This window comes from Oryzias latipes, chromosome 15 (genome assembly GCF_002234675.1).
Source record: "Oryzias latipes chromosome 15, ASM223467v1".
Classification (NCBI taxonomy): domain Eukaryota; kingdom Metazoa; phylum Chordata; class Actinopteri; order Beloniformes; family Adrianichthyidae; genus Oryzias; species Oryzias latipes.
The window spans coordinates 15612436-15631804 of NC_019873.2; the positions used below are offsets into that span (position 1 = coordinate 15612436).

The 19369-nt window shown below is 35.2% G+C and overlaps 2 protein-coding genes across 4 annotated transcripts; both read right to left on the reverse strand.

Annotated features, from left to right (window-relative positions):
* Positions 1-2295: 2295 nt before the first annotated feature.
* LOC101155538 (cytochrome P450 3A30) lies at positions 2296-10818 on the reverse strand. Of its 2 annotated transcripts, XM_023963338.1 has the most exons (14): positions 10773-10818; positions 10462-10542; positions 10290-10383; positions 8665-8717; positions 8223-8322; positions 6284-6400; positions 5756-5841; positions 4833-4975; positions 4609-4733; positions 4184-4268; positions 3490-3650; positions 3175-3401; positions 2846-3008; positions 2296-2759 (listed from the first exon to the last, which is right to left on the reverse strand). In XM_023963338.1, exons 2-14 carry the CDS (start codon positions 10527-10529, stop codon positions 2685-2687), a joined length of 1497 nt encoding a protein of 498 aa, XP_023819106.1. In that variant the 5' UTR covers positions 10530-10542; positions 10773-10818; the 3' UTR covers positions 2296-2684. The 2 variants fall into 2 exon arrangements, with proteins under 2 accessions (XP_023819106.1, XP_011482576.1); XM_011484274.3 differs by lacking the exon at positions 10773-10818 and having other exon boundaries at positions 10462-10627.
* Positions 10819-13040: 2222 nt separating this feature from the next.
* LOC101157802 (cytochrome P450 3A30) lies at positions 13041-18847 on the reverse strand. 2 transcript variants are annotated; one of them, XM_004077037.4, is made up of 13 exons: positions 17989-18539; positions 17790-17883; positions 17373-17425; positions 17023-17122; positions 16343-16459; positions 16048-16133; positions 15782-15924; positions 15575-15699; positions 15294-15378; positions 13797-13957; positions 13489-13715; positions 13213-13375; positions 13041-13131 (listed from the first exon to the last, which is right to left on the reverse strand). In XM_004077037.4, exons 1-13 carry the CDS (start codon positions 18102-18104, stop codon positions 13063-13065), a joined length of 1539 nt encoding a protein of 512 aa, XP_004077085.2. In that variant the 5' UTR covers positions 18105-18539; the 3' UTR covers positions 13041-13062. The 2 variants fall into 2 exon arrangements, with proteins under 2 accessions (XP_004077085.2, XP_011482578.1); XM_011484276.2 differs by having other exon boundaries at positions 13046-13131; positions 13213-13393; positions 17989-18847.
* Positions 18848-19369: the final 522 nt, after the last annotated feature.

The following is a 19369-nucleotide window of genomic DNA, read 5'->3' on the forward strand; positions in this document are numbered from 1 at the left end:
TTCACAATCACAGCATCCAGTTTGATGTACCAAGATTCAGGCTTAAACTCACATCTATACGTCATTTTAACCCACTGAATCCCTTTTGGGGTCACAGGGTCATGGAGTCATGGGGTCATTGGACCCTGCCCTGGATATTGTTGGACGCAGGTGGGTTCCTTTCATAATATGAGCTATTTATTACTGTTTGTAATAGAAGTTGATGCACCTATTTGAAAAGAATGATACTTTTCAAGAAAAGACAATGAGGTTCCACTGTTATAGGTTAACAACTTTGAAAATCCTATTTGAACAGTAAAAATCAAAATTTAAAACAGTCACAAGTAAATAAACAAGAAATTAAAATTGGGTAATGGAGTGAATGTGTTCCGTTTATAAATTTGTGGAGCTTAGAAATAATACAATATCTTTACATGCTGAGGGTACACTGAAAGCTTTCCTTTTATGGCAGCATTTCTAAATTAGGAGAGCAGAAGAATTTATATTAAAAAAAATAGAGCACAGTGAGAGTGAAAGACCACACCTTTAACAGGTCACTAGTCCATTAAAGAACAACATTGCACTGACCAAAGGATTGACCTCCTATTGTTCAAATTGAATTTAATGGGAGTATGGTGTAAACAACAGATGTAAGGACAAGTAAAGTAATCTCAAACTTGACACAGAATGCCTTCAGTCACACAAGCATTTTTGATAAGGTAACAGCACTAACCACCATACCATAATACTACCTAAGCCACAGAGAACATACATAAAAGCTAGTGAAACTAGAAAGAACAGCATTAGATGAAAATGGCTTGAGTCTTTCTCTTAAATGCAATTTTGATTTTGGGTTAACTTTTTCAAGTATATTATTCCAGACTATTAAACAGTATGTTTTAGTTTTTTCATCTTAAAAAACTTAAAAGCAACAATTAAAAAAAACTGGATCGTCTTTAGTGCAAATTCTAACTCAGTACAATTGAAAATGAAATTCCGAGTAAATTTTTCCAACATTCTTTTTTACTTACCGCAATCATATTAAAAAAGACTATATGTGTTTAGTTGTAAAATGCATCACTTTGAACTATTTTAATGTTGTCAAAAAAATTGGAATTGGAGTTGTACTTTGCTTTCCAGCAAAGGGTTTGTTAAACACATTGACGCACCGCTCACGTGCCTTGTATATACCACACCAAGCTGTAAATTCAGTTAAACTTTACTCCTCCTCTCATGTCAGGTTTTACCAAACAAGGCTTGCCTGCATGTGTCAGTTGTGTGGTTTTGTATTTAGTGTCTGTCAAATTAGAGTGCTTATCGGTTGTCTTATCTGAGTCATTATAAGCAATCAATAAACTTGCAAAACCAGATTCTCCATGCACCATATTTGGGCAAACACAAACAGCAATAAAAGAGAAGAAAAGCCATCCCTCTGAACTATCAATGACCCTGAAGCTGCAATCACCATGATACACCATTTCCCACGTTTGGATCACGAGGGTTTGGGGAAGTTGCTCTGATTGAGAGGAAATGTTTAGAGCGTGTGAGACCAAACCATTTCCTTTTCTGCGTTTTGATAGGTCAAAGGGCTTCACAGTGATATAATTCCAAGAAAAAATAACCCTATAGTCATACTATATTTGATAAATAAGAGCCCCTTATTTCATTAGTATGATCCACACTTTCTTTAAAAACCCATTGTACACAACCTGGTCAATGTTTTCTGCCTTATAGTTCATCAGGCAGGGGCAGTAGAAAGACTTTTCCTGGTGGCTGCTTCCATGAAATCTCAAAAAAACACTTTTATTAACTAATTTAAGACAGTGGGTAAATAAGGTGAGTCTTTTTAACACCCAGATCAATATTCTTCCATCTTAAACTAACATTGTTGTGAGCAAAAACTTGAATCACCCAAAGTATCATGACAGATATTATCTATATGTCATAAAAAATGGCATTACACATTTTTTTGTAGTTTTAGTGACAGGGTTTAAGAAAAAACATCTAAATTCCCCAAATATTGGAATTTTCTGTCAATTCTTTAAAGTAGTGGGCTTTACAGGTTTAAACTAATGTCTCACAAGCATTTTGTACAAATATCTTTTTTTAACTGAATTTAGAAATTTAGTTTTTGCAGTTGCAGGAGCAAGTCATGTGACTGGATAACTATTGTTTTTGATTTGTGCGAAAATCATATCCTACTGATCTGAATAGGGCCTGTGAATTAAGGAAACATTGAGGTGTTGTTCCACTAAACCCAAATAGCAGCATTTTATTTGAATGAGCACATTAGAGACCAGATAAATCAGAAAAACATTACATTTCTTTGTGTTACCTCTTTAATGATAGATCAACAATACATTGATGCCATGAAATGAACAAGCAGTATTAGTGACACTTTTATCTCACAATTTCTAAAGAGGAAAGAGTTTATTTGATGTTTATAATAATTGAAATATTTTGAAAATTAACTAAATTTGTGTGCTGCATGATAATCTTTCCAAAAAATATAACAAAAGCATGTTTTGTATATATTAGGATTAAACATTGATGTGAAAACACGTGATTCAGAAAGTTTGATGTAAAATGTATGTAAATGTGCAGGCCATAATACTTCACTGTTATTGATTTATAATTATCTTAACATGCTAGAAATCAATCATGAAAGGAATATGAATAACATTGGGGGACGTTTCCCTCTTGGATCAGCGTTTTCTTGGGACAAACTTGAGTTTTATGGGTTTGAGAGGTTGAAACTTCCAGTTAAACTGAATTGGAATCTGAAGAAACACAGAAGCGAATGTATCAGTGATGTGACTGCAGAGCACCATTACAGTCAAAGTGCCAAAGGGTTTTAATGTCTCACCAAGGTGTCTTTACATGATTCCAGGGTGTAGTTTTGCAGGAGACGCACAATAACCATCTTCATGACCAGGATTGCGTAGCGCATCCCAACACAGTTACGAGGACCCAGGCCAAAGGGCATGTACGCATACGGGTTCAGTGCCCCCTCATTTTCCTTACTGAATCTGCAGAGACCAAACATTTAGAGCATATTTCTGAGTACTGCAAAATAAAACTTTGTTTTAATAACAGAACATTTTTTGTGTCTCAGTATTACCACCTGTAAACAGACAGCTCAGATGGAATTTGCACAGCAAATTTTATAAAGTGTTCTTTTCTCGTAAGATTTACCTGTCCGGTCTGAAAAGATCAGGGGAGTCCCAGAATCGTGGGTCCCTGTGTAGAAGATGCACAGGAATCCCAACCACTGTTCCTTCTGGGATGGTGAGACCATTGATCTGCATGGTCTTTTTGCACACCCTATCAAGTAAAGGGGCAGGGGGAATTAAACGTAGTGACTCACAAAGAACTTGGTCCAGGTACTCCAGACCATTCAGTTTATCATATGAAACTGGAACCTAGGGATCAGAGAGCAACACAATTTTATGAATTTTTGCTTTTTCTATCAACAGTATGTCTGAAACAAGTGATTACGAATCACAGTACATCTTTTTGTAGGTTGGCATCAATTTCTTCCTGCAGGGTGTGCATTGCATCCGGGTTTATGGCCAGGTTGTAGAAAATGTGAGACAGAGTGGTGCTGGTTGTCTCATAGCCACCTAAGATAAAGCTAAAGGCCTGAAAAAGGATCTCCTGTTCAGTTAAACCTGAAACAAAAAAAAAAAACGTTAGTTTAATTTTCTTCTTATTTAAAATGGCATACGAATGGTCCAAACTACAATAATTTACACATTTGGACAGCAAAATGCTGACTACATTTGTTATCCTATCCCATTAGGATGATCTTTCACTTTGTGAGTAATATTTTTCTCTTACTGATGCAAATTTCCTTTTTTGTCCCCAAAGAATCAATAAAATAGCATAATTACCTCCAATGTCTTAGGCAACTACTATAAGTGAAAGGAACAGCATATATGAAGAAAGTTCAAAATAAAAGTTGCATAAAAAACAGTTTTAGATTATTTGTTCAAATTTTTTCCCAACAAATTATAAACTGGCCATGTGATTATTTCTTATGAGATAATGTGGAAAAGACATTTGTGGGTGGGACATAAAACCTAATGGCCAAAGTACGTATATCACATCAAGTGAATTCTGATTAGTTTTTATAAATAACTACATATATTGATTTTAAAAGGACATCATATATTCAAAAGTTTCTGTTTTGGTGAAAACTGACCTTTGCTGGGCTCATCTTTTTTGTTCTTTACCTCGCTCTCTGGAATCTCGCTTTCAATCATTACCTGCAGGAAGTCTGGTCGAGTCTAAACATGCACAGACAGTGACATGATACATCAGTGAAATGTGAACATCATCTGTGATGATGAAGAACCAAAGCAATGCTAGTAAATGTGTAACTCACATTTGTTTCAGACAAAATACTTGAGTTTTCACAGTATATAAGACATTCCTTCTTTTGAAATGAGGCCTACCTTAGTAGGATTAGTATTAAAATAACAATGTGACAGTATATTCTATGTTGAAATACTTTTTTTTTCTTTTCTAGACTGCTTTGATGATCGCTTACGTTTTCAAAAGCATTTTTTAAGTCAAAATGAAGTATGTTGGTTCACTACAACATTGTTATTTGAAATATATACTTACAAGTTTCCCAGCATTATGCTGGTCTTTAATTTTCTTGATAACATCACAGAAAAAGTCGACACTGGATCTGGGTATGATTTCAAATTTAAAGTGCTTCAGCAGACGAGCACCTAAGGGAAATATCACTGAAAAGACACCATGAAGCTGTTAAAAACATAGCCACCAGTCTCTGAAGCCAAATGATCAAATAATCAGATCGCGACATAACAGAATAGAAGACATACTTCTGATAATCATTGGCCATAAATTGAAATTTGTTGCTTTTATGGCTTGAACATTAACAGGGTCATTTGGATTATTTATGCAGTCTGTTTCCACGCTGAAAGAGGCGCTGGTCACAACATCCAAACTGTACGGTGCCACGAACCTGGAAAGAAAAAGAAAGGGCTTATGAGGTTTTTTTAGTCTTTTTATTCACAATTTAGTTTGTTTAAACAACGACATTGTTAGGCAGTCACAGCAGTTGGGAATGTGGATATCTAAAGATAACTTTAGGTATCAAAAATCCTCTTGGATTTTGTAACCATCTCGGTTTACAGACCTCAGTTGGAAAAATGGAACTAAATCCACAAAGCTGCATTTGTGTGAATCAGCATTAAAAACAGTCAGAACAGGAAACGGGGTCTTCAACTCAAACTGTTTGCTAGATTTGACGACAGAAAATTGGAAGAATGTTTCTGATGGGACGAGTCTCTACTTCAGCCATAATGCTCAGCAATTATGGTCAGAATTTAATATTCAAAAATGTAAGAGCGTGCCTTACATCAGCAGTGCCGGCTACAAGTGGTGGTTTACCACAATTTGAGTACCAGCTTGGTCTCAGCACCGAGTCTACAACTATTTCTGCAGACTGCAGTCTATCCCTTTCTGACTCTGCAGTAGCCATCTTTCAACTTTCAGTTAAAAACTGCACCACTTAACAAAGGTTAATTAACCTGAAACCCGTTTCCTTTATAAAGTAACACATTCACTGTACTAAAATAGTCTCCAGGGACACAAGAAGTCATTCCAAGGACCTTTATTGAGGTGATTGGGACCTTTATAAGTTGCTTATTAAGTTGGGTATTGTAACTCAAATTCTCTGGGTAAACTTATTTGGACTTTAAGTATGATTTTTGAAGTTTAAAAAAATAAATTAAAAACTTACTGTTTGATGTCAATGGGTTCATTTAAATTCATTTTCTGAAGTTTATTGACAAGCCGGTCTGCATAGCGGGCAACAAAAGGAAAAACCTTGATTGGAAAGACAAAAAACCCCCAGAAAACATCATTATAATTATGCGTTTTTTAAAGGCTTTATGCTGATAAATTTTCAAATAGGGAATCCAATGAACATATAAGAATGTACCACAAAAATGTATTGTTGTTCTTTTTTTTAAATATGGTTTTCACTGTGACACCTTAAAGTTTAAGCTTGGTGTTAAATAATAATTAATAAAGAATGAAAAAAAACCTATCACTGTAGTAATCTAAAACCCTAAATACAAATGCACTGAAACATTTTTGACACTTGTAAAAAATATTCTGTCATAAAGTTTACACTAACTGCTAATAATTTGCTTATCTTCCCCAGGGCGTTCAGAATAAATCAGTAGTTTAGCCAGCATCTGCTGTCTTTCATAAATACATATACATAATTACTGCAGATTCTATTTAAATGAGAAAAGACACTAACCTGTTTCAGTCTTCCACTGGTAAAACATGGAGAGATTGTGCTGCGAATTCGTTTCCACCTTTCATCTTTAACTGCTGCAACTCCATTGCCCAGCGGTCCATCATCGTCAAATACATTCTGAGAGCAGAAGATGGGAGCTGAGATGTTTAAGGATATGATACAAAGACTTTTTAATGTCTCCATCATGGAACACAACTACACTTAATACCTAAAGGCAGCGCCAAAAATGACGAATTGTAAACAGGATGTAGGGCTAAGCATATCTCAAAAAGCCACTTCTCTTTCAAATTAAAAATAATGATAACTACTTTTAAGACATTTTATTATATCATATAAAAACTTCATCATATCAAATTTATCATGTAAAAACATTAAATAACTTTACTGGCAGCAACAAGTATCAAAAAGATTGCTGACACACATGCCTGGATAACTAACATTTATTTAATGCTAACTTTACTGTGTAACATCGTGAATACGACAAAAATAAAAACTACAAAAGACTTTCAGTCTTTTGTATTTTCAGTCTAACAAGGTTTTTTAAGTGTTGTTTAATTTTTTAATTTTTAATTTTTTTAAACTTTATTTACCCAGGAAATGTCCCATTGAGATTAAGAGTCTCTTTTTTAAGGGAATGCTGCTAGAGGGAAAAAATAAATTTCATTTACAATTAAAATGTAAACATTTAAAGCATAAAATATATAAAAATGAGAGTTTACGTAAAGCAGGTACAATTAAAAGTGACTTTCTCCTCCATTCTCAGCCTGGATTTAAAAATATTGAGAGGAATGAGTTATTTTAATTTTCAGCTTTTTAGTAGAGCATGCCATATGGAGGGGGCAGAAAAGACAAAAGCCTTTTTTCCCAGTTCTGTACGGGAAAATGGAACAGCAAGCAACAGATGTTCATTGGAACACAGTCCATATGATTCCACAGTCCTCAGCCTGATCAAGCTGCATATGTAGGAAGGTAAAAGTCCAAGAAGAGATTTGTAAATAAAAATGCACCAGTGTGTGAACCTACTGGTGGACAGAGAAGACCATCCCACTCAAGAGCACATCATAATGATGAGTCGAGCCCATACAGTTTATTACAAACCTCAAAGCAGCGTGATACACCGAATCATTCTTACTCAAATATTGAGCTGTAGCATTCATATATAAAAGGTCTCCATAATCTAAAATGGATAAAAAGGTTGCTGTGACAAGTCGCTTTTTAATCCCAAAGGAAAAACAACACTTTTTTCTGAATAAAAAACCCAGTTTCAATTTCAGTTTCCTAACAAGATTCTCAATGTGGGGCTTGAATGAGAGTGCATCATCACTCAAGATTCCCAGATATCTGTACACATGAACCACCTCAATTTCATTTTCTTCCAGAGTGGAAACTTTAGGGAAAACCTGTGGTGTTTTTCTAGAGTTGAAAACAACATTACTTTGGTTTTGTCTGCATTAACCATTAATTTTAGATAGAGAAATGTGTGCTGTACCGTGTCAAAAGCTTTTTGCAGAGATTTAACAGCAGTGGCTGTTATGTTAATTTTTGTTTTACAATTTATTTTAAAGTGTTATATGTTTATTGTAGTTTTTTTCTTTAAAATTTTTTTTTTATCTGTCTTTTGTAGCTATTAGGTGTATTAAAAACATTTTTCTTACATTTCCAACTAGCCTATATATTCCTGTATAATCTCAATTTGTTTTGACTTTCAGGCCAGAGGGAAATGCTGCATCCAGTAGAATGTTGTTGATATTTTTAAGCACTTGTACGAATTTCAACAGACAAGTATCAATTGTGTTAGAATTGGGAAATAGTAATTAAATTTATGACGTTTAATCATTTGTGAAATTCTTTAACTTTGTGCAAAACTAACTTCTGAACTCAATGCACAAATGAGAACAAAATGTTGACTTGTTTGTCATTATATCCTCTTATCTCTTACCCTGCGGTTTGTAAATGTAGAATAACACTCCTTCACCAGCACAGTTTTAATAATCTTAGGATCTGCAATCATCAGCAATGGTGACCTTCCCTCATAAAGGCTGAAACAGAAATTAATACATACATAAAAAACATTTAAAATGTCTTTCTGTTCATCCAAATTTACTGATATCTTGTATTACAAGCACTCAGTTTAGACACAACATTTTTAAAACTATGAATGCAGTTTTTCACTTATTGCTATTGAAAGAATAAATAAAATAAAGTCCAAATACAAAATCAGCACAAAGAATGATCCTGTCACTTTGATCTGTTAAAGACTTTAACAAAAATGTTTATCATTGACACCTGTTATTTCTTTTCCTTTTCTTATCTTCACAGCCACCTTTTTGTAAATTGAGTTTGGCACAAAATAGAGGGTTGATAAAGATGCAACAACTCACCCCCAGACGTCTCCATACTTGGCCTGACACTCTCGATTAAAGGCAAACAATCCCTATAAATAAAATGACAAAAATGTGTCGATTAAAACAATATCGACAATTAGGATTCCAGACTTTTACATTTTGACCACTAGCAAAGTTGGAAAATGTACTCCACAGTCATCTATCCATCTTCTGAACCTGCTGTATCCTTTTGGGGTCACAGGGTTGCTGGAGCAAAACCGAACTACAGTTGGACAAAGGCAGGGTACACCCTGAACAGGCCACCAGTCTGTTGCAGGGCCACACACTCATGCTCACATGCACTATTGGGCAACTTAGAGTCACCAATTATCCTATGAAGCATGTTTTTGGACAGTGGGGGGAAGCCAGAGTGCTCGGAAAAAACATGCATTCAGGAGGGGAACATGCAAACTCCACAGAAAGATCCAGCTGGGATTCGAACCAGGGCTACTTTATTTTGGAATGCATATCTTTGTTGTAACTCCAAGAACAGTAATGTTAACCCTGTACATTTTTAAGAATTTATTTAATTAATCGTATAATAATGAAATCACCAGAAAGCAAATAAAAGTCATTTTTACTGTTGACAAAATAAAAGTGGTCTCTTGTAAACTTAGGTTTACTAGGTTGTTCAAATTGCATTTTAACAATAGCAATAATTTTACATTTGTAACATTAATAAATATTAAGCACAACAATAATTTGAAGTGAATAACAAACAAGTATATTTGTCTTAACTATTTATTCATCTTTACTTTTTATTTCCGTAAAATTCATATTTCAACAGAGCTTGTCTAGAGCTTTGATTTTCCAATCCTCTGAAGCTCTGCCGCTTCAGAATCCGTTTTGTTCTGGTTTACTTTCTACCCTAAAATTATTGGTAGGAAAGCCATTCTTGATTTCTTTTTTTTCCAAAATGACATCATAGAATTTTTTTTTTTTTTTTAACATTCAATGTTTTAAATTTCATTGACCCAAATGACCCAAAATGCAGTCGACTGCTTGAAAACCAGACACTCAAAAAAACACTGAGGGCAATTAATAGGTATGAAAACAGCTGTGGAAAAATAACAAGAACCTGGAGTGATTGACGAGGAAAACAGACAAAACCTAAAAAATTCCCCCCCAAAAAAGGAGCAAAATCCTCTCAGTCCTCATAATTGTTACTTTATCTCCATTATTATTATTATTATTATTATTATTATTATTATTATTATTATTATTATTATTATTATTATTATTATTATAAGCACATTTTTTTCCCATCGTGATATTTATACTTAACAGGTGTGATGTTTCCACAGAAATATACAATTTTAGACACACTCCAAACAAGCCCTCAGTCAGGGCGCAGCCAATCAAACGATGTGATGTCATTATATCATACTGATGGGAAATGTAGTTGATTCACTCCAAGGCATGGTACACTCAAAATTTACGCACAAAAAAGTGATGAAAGAACATAAAATGCATTAAAACATAATAGTAAAACGACTTCTACTGTTTCAACATAGATGATTCAAATCTTACACGCATTTGGCTAATCATGTTATTTTAGAGCCCTTCAAAATGTAATTTATATAATCTCTCGTTTCTGCTGTTGTTATGCCCACTTTGTTTACCTTCATTTGTTGCGGTACCGTTCCTACAAAAGGCAGGGGCATTGGTCCGGAAATGCCGAGGTTTTTGAAAACCCTGTACGGCCACAATCCATAACTGCGTGGAGAAAAAAACACTACTTTTTGATATTCTACCATCAACAAATAAACAGTTGTCGTTAATGAACAGACTTACAATATTAAGATGGTTAAAAGGAGAGCCAGCAAAGTCCAAGTGGCGCCAGGAAACCAAGACCAAAACATCTCGACTTAGAGTCTATTGACAAAGAAACAAAGTCTTATAGAGGAAAAGCCGTCAAAAACAAGTTTTAAAAAAGTATTCCTGCACAAGAAGGAGGAGTCTTGAAAGAAAACATTAACCAGATGTCCTTAACTTAAAGGGTGCAGCTCAAGGCTTGCTAAGTAGTTTTTTTTTTTTTTGGTCAGTGTTTAAAATTAGTAGTAACCGTTTTAAGACAAAACGCTGCGCTATTCTATAAGACTTACCTGCAAACTATGACATATTGCTCAGTTTTGTTTGTGTTGAAATTGCATACAGTTACAAACTGTTGCCACTAGGGGGAAATGTTTTGGCACCACTAACACTAAAACTGCTCACTGTTTTCGCCACTGTGACCATTTACCTCAAACACAAAGTTCAGTTGTGCTGCAGATAAGTCCACCTCTTAGCTGACATTTTTTCTACATTCATTTCTCTGAAATATCTGTATTTGGATATATAACAAATCAACTTTCTTTAGCTGTTGATGACCTCTCTGTAACACTCTCAATAAGCACATGCAGAATGTCCGGTTATTTCTACTTTTGCCCACAGATGAAATAAAATGTATTCGCCAAACAGTATTGAAACACACACACTCACATATGACTTTACGTTTTCCTATATTATGCTAATGTTTTAACATTTTTATGATGTGTTGTCTTGCGATGGAGTTGTGAACTGACTGATTGTACCCACCCTTTAACCCTGGCAAAGATAAGCTTTAGCAGCCCAGTCCTGCAAATTCCTAAATTTTGTCATATTTTATTTTCCATACTGACTGGGGGTTTAACTCAAATTTCCTTTACATGAAAGTTAAGTGTTGTAAACTATAACATGGATTAGGGAAACTGGTCTTAGACTAAAAAAAAACTAAGTAAAGATCACACCTCATTCCCTACATCACACAAAGCAAGCACATGTATTTGTATATATTTGGGCTCATTTGTTCTAACAAATGAAAAAAAAAAAGACAGCACACTCCCTTTCATCTCGTCTTAACTCAGGTGATGCATAGAAATGGAAAACAGTAGCTATAATAAAGTGTCCTTTTTTGCCAAACAGTTACAGTTAGATATAATAAGAAAAAAATTCCATTTTTTTCTGGAAGGGTGAAGGCTGTAAATCTGTAGCGGTTAGCACTCTTGCTAAGTAGAAAGACACTGCATCTAGTCCCATCTGGGTCATTTTTGTGTGGCTTCCTTCCACAGTGCAGAAACATGGATTGTTGGTGACTCTAAATTGTCCATAGGTGTGACTGTGATTGCATGCAGTTGTGTGGTCCTGCGATGGACTGGCAACCTATCCAGGGTGTTGCCTGCCTTCACCCAAAGGTAGCTGGGCGTGGCCCCAGAAAGCGTGTGACCCCAAAAAGGATTTAGGGGTTTTGAGAATTAATGGATGGACATTTTCAGCTCTGCTATAAGTCCTTCATATCATCAAGAACATTCGTATAACTTTTAAAAGAAAAAGATAATGTTTATTTTTAACAACAGTAACACGAAAGAAAGAAAATTGAATAGAATATTTACATACTAAATGTAAATAAATTGTTTATTCAGTATGCTTGTAATGTAAAGCAACATAAGACATTGGTTCCTGATCTGGGATGAATCTCTGATGCTGTAACAGTGAAGACACAGTGTCAGTAAAGTTGAACTGAAAGGATAATTGAGGAAATAAAAAAAAGAGTTATGAGAACACACTGGTGCCTTTCTACTTACACTTATAAATAGGAGGATCAAGAGGTTTTCAAGCTTTTAATCAAATCAAAATATTTGAAATACAGAGCAGCTCCGAAGGCCTGCTCCAATGAAAATACTGTTTTGGTGTTTATAACGTTCTTGTAGAATTTTTCTCATGATGGATGTGTAAAAAATAAATTGAGATTAAGACAGTGTTTCTGAGTCTATTTATTTAAATCAGGATGAATCAGGAGCAGATGAAAAAAAATGTTTGAAAAAGGTCTCTTTTGTGACGCAGCAGCTAATATCAGCGAGGAAAAGCCTCCCTGCTCCATTCCATTCTATTCTGATGCACCCACTTGCAGAGAAATAGATACATAAATACCTTCATTTTCCTCGCCTGAGCTGGCATTGGCACAAAACTTTATGGCTGGATAGCAGCATTGCTCGCCATTTTTGTTGCACTGGTAATGTTAGCTGAGGGTTGTAAAGGGCTATGAGCTAGCTGCACAACACAAGCTTACTTAATTAGGCTAAAAACGGCATAATGGTTATCAAATGCAACTGGGAACGCTTCTTCATTAGATCAAAATGCGATTGGAGTGGGACTTTAAAGAAAAGTGTCATTGTTGGCACAATGCATTTAAAGTAACTAAAGTGAATTCACAAGTTAACATGCCAATAAGTTTTAACTCCATTTTCAAAAAGTCAATTACATTTAGCAAAAATTGAAGAAAAAAACAGACGTATATTAAGTGCATTCCAAATGTCACTTCAGGAAAAAATCCACAAATAAATCACTTTTGGGGATGGAAGTTTTTTCAAATCTCCTTTATTTAGGAACAAATTTCAGTTTTACAGGTTTGATTGGTTGAAACATCCAATTAAACTGCATTGGAATCTGAAAGAACAAACAGATGTAAGAGGATCATTAGCATGGACGTTGAACTCCAGGACTGAGGGAATACCAATGGGGTCTTACCAAGGTGTATTTGCATGTTTCCACTGAGTATCTTTGCAGGAGACGCACAATGATCATCTTCATCATAAGGACAGCAAAGCGCATCCCAACGCAGTTACGAGGACCCAGACCAAAAGGCATGTATGCATATGGGTTCAGCTCCCCTTCATTTTCTTTACTGAATCTGCACAGTCCAAACAATCTGACATTTATTTTAAATTTAAATATGGTGGTGTGCAAAACTTATGAGCTTAGTTTCTAGAGTAAAATACAGCTTTAGATTTGCTTTAGGAATACCTCTCTGGCCTGAACAGCTCAGGTGAGCTCCAAAATCGTGGATCCTTGTGTAAGAGATACACAGGAATCCCAACTATCATTCCTTCAGGGACGGTGAAGCCTTGGGTCTCAACAGTCATTTTGCATTCCCTGTCAAGCCGAGGTGCAACAGGATACAAGCGCAATGACTCATTAATAACCTGGTCCAGGTACTCCAGACCATTAAGGTCCTCATATGAAATGGAGCTCTACATAGATGAGAAGAAATGAAAAGATTAGAAAGCAGTTGAATATTTTCATTAAAAAAAACTCTTAAAGAGCACGCATACGTTTTTTTGTAGGTTTGAATCAATTTCTTTCTGCAAGGTGTGCATTGCATCAGTGTTTGTGGCTAGACAGTAAAAGATGTAGGACAGGGCAGTGCTGGTTGTATCATAGCCACCTACTATGAAGCCTAAAGCCTGGGAAAGGATCTCAGTTTCAGTCAAACCTAAAGATAAAAGCAATCAGTTTTCATGTCAGTGACACTTTCAAACAGAACATTGTCCAACATCGATTCAAGTCGTTTAAAAAATGTTCTCTACAGCTCAAGTTTTAAAATGTATCTGTAAGGACTATGAACAACTATATGTATTTGTTGTTTTTACTGGATTATTTCTCATTTTTCTAATTAATCTTTAAATTCTGAGTTCTTCATTTGGAAAAAAAGCCTTTGTTCTGATAATTTGTAATATTCTTATTTTTATAATCTTCATAAATCAGGTCATGATAGCGTGGATCTTGACCTTAGACTTCCATCCACCAGTGAGAAGAGGGGCACAACCCAGCCAGACCACATGTTCTTTTTAGCATAAGACTAAGACTATGCCAACACACAACCACAGTCAATTAGTAAAAGTCAAATGAGAACTAGTAAGATTCCTATTTGGGCTGCGTGGAAGAAACCCACAAAAGGCCTAGGAAGCATTTACTGCTCTACACACAACTTTAAAATCAATCTTTTCATCAATTTTTATTTTTAACTTTGCAATAATTGTAATCTCAAATGGTAGGGTCGTATTTTATGCTAAAACTAGAAAACTCGTGGCATTTGTATTGCAGAACGTTTAGAGCAAATTTTCTTACATTTAGTATGTGATTTGTTATTTCTATTGGATTCTCACTCAAATAAAAATTGCGTATATTGTTACAGCTTCTATGACCATTTACCTCCAACACAAAGTTCAATGTTGTAGCTGATGCAGCATTTAGCTGATAAGGAAGAACAAAATAAAACCTGTGTTCAGGTTGGCTGCAACTCACAAGTATTGCTGCCGTCAGTCAGGAGCCTTCAGCAAATATAACTGTGTAAAATGTAAAATAATTTGTCCCACTTGAATCATTTTTTGATATATTGTAAAAGAATTCTCCTTGGTCTTTTAATTATCATGCTGTTTTTAGTTCAAATCAAAACGCCTGTGTTGTTGCTTTTCTAGACATATTTTCTGCAGAGCCTGCCAGCTAAGATGAGGAAAACAAAGACACATTAATCTAAAGATGCATCAGAATGGAGCAGAGCAGGAAGATTGGTGCCTGCTGACTGTAGATTTTACGTCACAAAAATGTTCTTTTTCAATCGCCATTTTTTGGATTTTTGGATTGGGTCTATAATGGAAAGGGAATTTGTTGAACAAAGTAATTTAATTTTATATCAAGTTAAATAAATTGTGATAACATCATAATAACACTGTTAAAGACTTAAGGAGACAGAATTTAAAGTAGATTCTGTGAAAGTGGAATACCGGTAAATATGATCTGAAATAAATACTGTTGTTGTGAAAGCTCACCTTTACTTGGCTGCTGTTGACTGTTCTTTATCTCTGCGTCTGGCATCTCACTCTCAATTAGCACTTGCAGAAAGTCTGGTCGATTCTACATTTGCACACAAATGATAGAAGATTTATTAAAATATTGTGATAGAAAATAACTCAAAAGCCTTTATCTTTTAAAATTTGTTCTGCTTTAACAGTGCAAGGCTGTTTACCACGCAGAACACCTTTAAAAATGTCATCTGCATTATTAAATCATCTTTACCAGATTTTTCACTTAATATTAGAGAAATGCTTACCATTTTACCTGTTTTATGCTGATCTTTTAAATTTCTTATGATGTCAATGAAAAATTCCACATTAGCTGAGGGTAGGGTTTCAATTTTGAAGAGCTTGAGCAGACGACCACCAAAGGGAATAATTGCTGCAAAAGAGAGAACAACACTTATTATTCATGCTATAAGATCAAATGAGATTACAAAATAACACCAATACTAAGGAAATACATTGTAGAATTGTTGGCAAAAAATTAAAACGTGTAGCTTTCTGGGCCTGAACGTTAATAGGGTCATCTGGGTTATTTATGCAGTCTGGATCCACGCTAAAAGACGCGCTGGCCACAACATCCAAAGTATATGGAGCCACAAATCTGGAAAAAAGAAACAAACGTGTTTGTAGCATTACATCTTTATTTACATACTTTATCATGTTTCACTGGGACCATATTTGACATTAATCTCAAATGAAAGCTTTTAAGAGATTACCAACATACTGTCTGATATCAATGGCTTTATTTAAATACGTTTCTCCAAGTTTTTCCACAAGTCGGTCTGCATAGCGAGATACAATGGAGAAAACCTTGAGAAGGACGCAAAAGAGTAAAGTTGATACATAATTTACTAAGAGAAATCTTAAGCCCAAACTGTATTCTCTTAATATATTTTTTTATTTTGTTACATTTTCTGAAACACATTGCTTGGAAAAAAAAATTAACAGTTAAGAAAAGCATAATAAAGGATATGTTTTTAATAGAGATTTGACAGTGAAAACTGAAACAAACCAACAACCTGTTTGAGCCTTCCACTGGTGAAGCACGGAGACAATGAGCTGCGAATTCTTTTCCACTTTTCATCTTTAGCAGAAGCAACTGCTTCAGTCAGTGGTCCGTCACCTTCAAAAAAATTCTAAACAACATGTACAGCGATCAGAAATATTCTGTGGGAGGTGGGAATATGGGGTTTGGATTGAATTGTCTAAATTAAGTTAAACTTGTGTTTATGGGATTTCAGCGGGGATGCCTTTTTATGTGGTTCTGTTCAGAATTTTCAACAATAATAATTTAAAGATCAGCTGGAGGGAGTCTGGTTTGGGCCAGGTTTTTAATCTCTGCTGTTTTGTAGATGTTCTGTTGGCTTCATCTAGCCAGGACCCTCAGTGTGCACTGTGACAGTTGGCAGTAAAGGGTGGAGGGGCTGATATGAGTATTGGCACCTCGCAGATTGTTGAGTGGGTGAAGGGAAAAAAATCCTGGGTCCTTTTGAGGAGGGGTCTACCAAGGTTGCTATTTACTTTTAAATCTTCTAAGCACAAATTTAGTTTACGAATAATGTAATAGAGCTAAATCACATCTCAGCAGAGTTATCAATTCTAAATCTGTTAGCGGCCTGACTGTGTGACGTATGACACTCATTGCCATCATTAAAAAGAAAATATTAACCCAGTTACTACAGATCCTTTAATCTCTTACCCTGCGGTTTGTAAATGCTGAGTAGCATTCTTTCACCATCACTGTTTTAATAATCTCTGGGTCTGCAACCATTAGGATTGGTTGCCGTCCTTCAAAAACTCTAAAAAAGAAAATTTAAAGAACAAGAAAGAGAAGAGAAAAAGTAACTTTTTAATTATTAATCTGAGAAAACACAGGACACAAAACTAATTCTGAAACCTAAAACAAACAACAACTGCTTAACATAACAACAAGCACAACAAGCTTTTACTAGTTGTTTTTGCGCTTTTTTCATGATTAGAAGTCACTTTTAATTGAATATTTATATAAATTATGTCAGTTTGAGTATCATCAATCATGTATTTACTCACCCCCAGACATCTCCATACTTGGTCTGGCATTCATGATCAAATTCAAAAAATCCCTATTTCAAATGACAGAAATAAATTCAAATAGATAAGATCATGGCTAAAATAATCTTGAAGACAATGTTTCAAAAACAGAATCAGGCCATGTTGCTTTAATTAAAGACAAAAAAAAATGTAAATGACAACAACTTTTTTTTCTTGAATTGAATTTGCATAAAAAGATGAAATTAAATAGAAACTTGGACTGTTTTACACTGTCCACAAAAATTTAGTTACATCACTCATATGAGTCTTTAGTGTTCAAAATCATTACATTTTAAGGACTGAGCCACTTCTGGTTTTTACTGAAGTAACTTTTAGCTTTATAAATAAAACAAAAGGATAGATCTCAGAACTGTTAGTAACTGTTTGCTTGCCTACCTTTCCTTGTTGCAAGAGATTTCCAACATAGGGCATAGGCATTGGCCCGGATATGCCCATATTTTGGAAAATCCTAAAAGGCCAGATTCCAAAGCTACATTCAAGAAGTAGAAAAAAATAGGACATCTTTAGATGACAGTTTTGAAAAGTTATCTTTAGAGAAGGAGGAACGAGACTTAACCAGAATCAAAACACTCACAGTAACAAAATGGTGAAAATAAGAGCCAACAAAGTCCATGTGGTTGCAGAAAATAAGAACAACATTGTGACCTGGACAGCGTCTACGTGTATAATGAGGCTGCATGATAAAAACATGGTTTATAGGAGTTTTGGGCACTGGCCGAAGGTCACCTCATATCTGATTTAACGCTTGCAAAGCTGGATTTAAAATGTCTCTCTGTACTCTAACCACTAACCATTTTAAGCAATTGCTGAGCTGTGATTGATTCTATGATAACACTTTTTGAGTTGATGGAAAGGATCTAGGTTTAGATTTGCAGGTAAAAAGTAACAATACCAGTTTCATATTTTCTAGTACAAAAAGTCCATTGGTTAGTGGGGGCAACAGGACTCTTTTTCTTCTTATTGGTAGATGTGTCCCATCATTATGTAATGTCTCAACCCATTTAAAATAAAAGTTTCTAACTTGTCATTTTCCAGAGTCCTGTATTGCATTTATTATATAATATGGAAACAGGTGAGCATTTAAATTTAGAAGAATCATTTGTCACTGTTCTGATAACACAACAACTCAACTAAACAATTATTTAGTCTGCTTATGGAATGCATCCATTGACATTTTTCTGATTTTGTAACCTTTGACATTTCCCTTAATTGTCACTAAAATGATTACCCTGTGTATTTTTTGGCTGCTGTAGTTTGTAAACTACAAGCTTTTGTACTTAGTTTTAGCTAGAACCTTGCAAATTTAGTTTTTTTATGTTGTGCAAGTACCATAAACAACTGTTTGTGGTCATTTCATCACATGCAGATTGAAGTCCTTTCTGTATTGGTTGAAGTCCTTCTGTATTTGTTAACTGGGCAGGAATATCCGGGAACCAAGACAACAAAATATAATATTTCTGACAATTTCATAATCTGCAAGAAAGGGTCATACTTGTTATGTTGAATGGGGCTGGACAAAGACTCAGGACAGAAACTGTAGGTGGATTAAATAATCTTTTATTTAGTTCCAGTGGCGGTAGAGGGTCTTGGCTTGAAAGGCACGTGGCTTGGATGGATGATGAAATGGATGAGCTGCTGGTCTGGTGGAAGTTATGAAGATTAAAGAGTGGAGCCTTGCTTGGTGTCCCAATGAATGACAATTGGTGGACAATGGTGGAGATGAAGCTGGTTGCAATTCCTGAAGGGGCAAAACACAGAGTTGATAAGTGTTCAGGTAGAAATTGGCACTTGGCATAAGGCTTGGCGGTACTCTATACCGCAGGTAGACGGACTGATGTCGGCTGAAGGGTGACATAAAGGCTGCAGGCTGATGAGCTGATAGATGGCAGATGTGAAGATCATCCCCCAATAGGAGTGGTAGGAGAGCAGGATCCTGACAATACTTTCCACTCCAC

Excerpts from the sequence above, each read along its gene's own strand:
- LOC101155538 (XM_023963338.1), bottom strand. The coding sequence starts at position 10,529 with ATGTTTTGGTCTTGGTTTCCTGGCGCCACTTGGACTTTGCTGGCTCTC. Across the intron at positions 6,401-8,222 it reads CTACATTTACAAACCGCAGG|AATGTATTTGACGATGATGG; the intron begins GTAAGAGATAAG and ends TTCTGCTCTCAG. Across the intron at positions 3,009-3,174 it reads GATCTTTTCAGACCGGACAG|ATTCAGTAAGGAAAATGAGG; the intron begins GTAAATCTTACG and ends TGGTCTCTGCAG.
- LOC101157802 (XM_011484276.2), bottom strand. The coding sequence starts at position 18,104 with ATGTTTTTATCATGCAGCCTCATTATACACGTAGACGCTGTCCAGGTC. Across the intron at positions 16,460-17,022 it reads CAGCATTTACAAACCGCAGG|AATTTTTTTGAAGGTGACGG; the intron begins GTAAGAGATTAA and ends CATGTTGTTTAG. Across the intron at positions 13,394-13,488 it reads GAGCTGTTCAGGCCAGAGAG|ATTGTTTGGACTGTGCAGAT; the intron begins GTATTCCTAAAG and ends AATAAATGTCAG.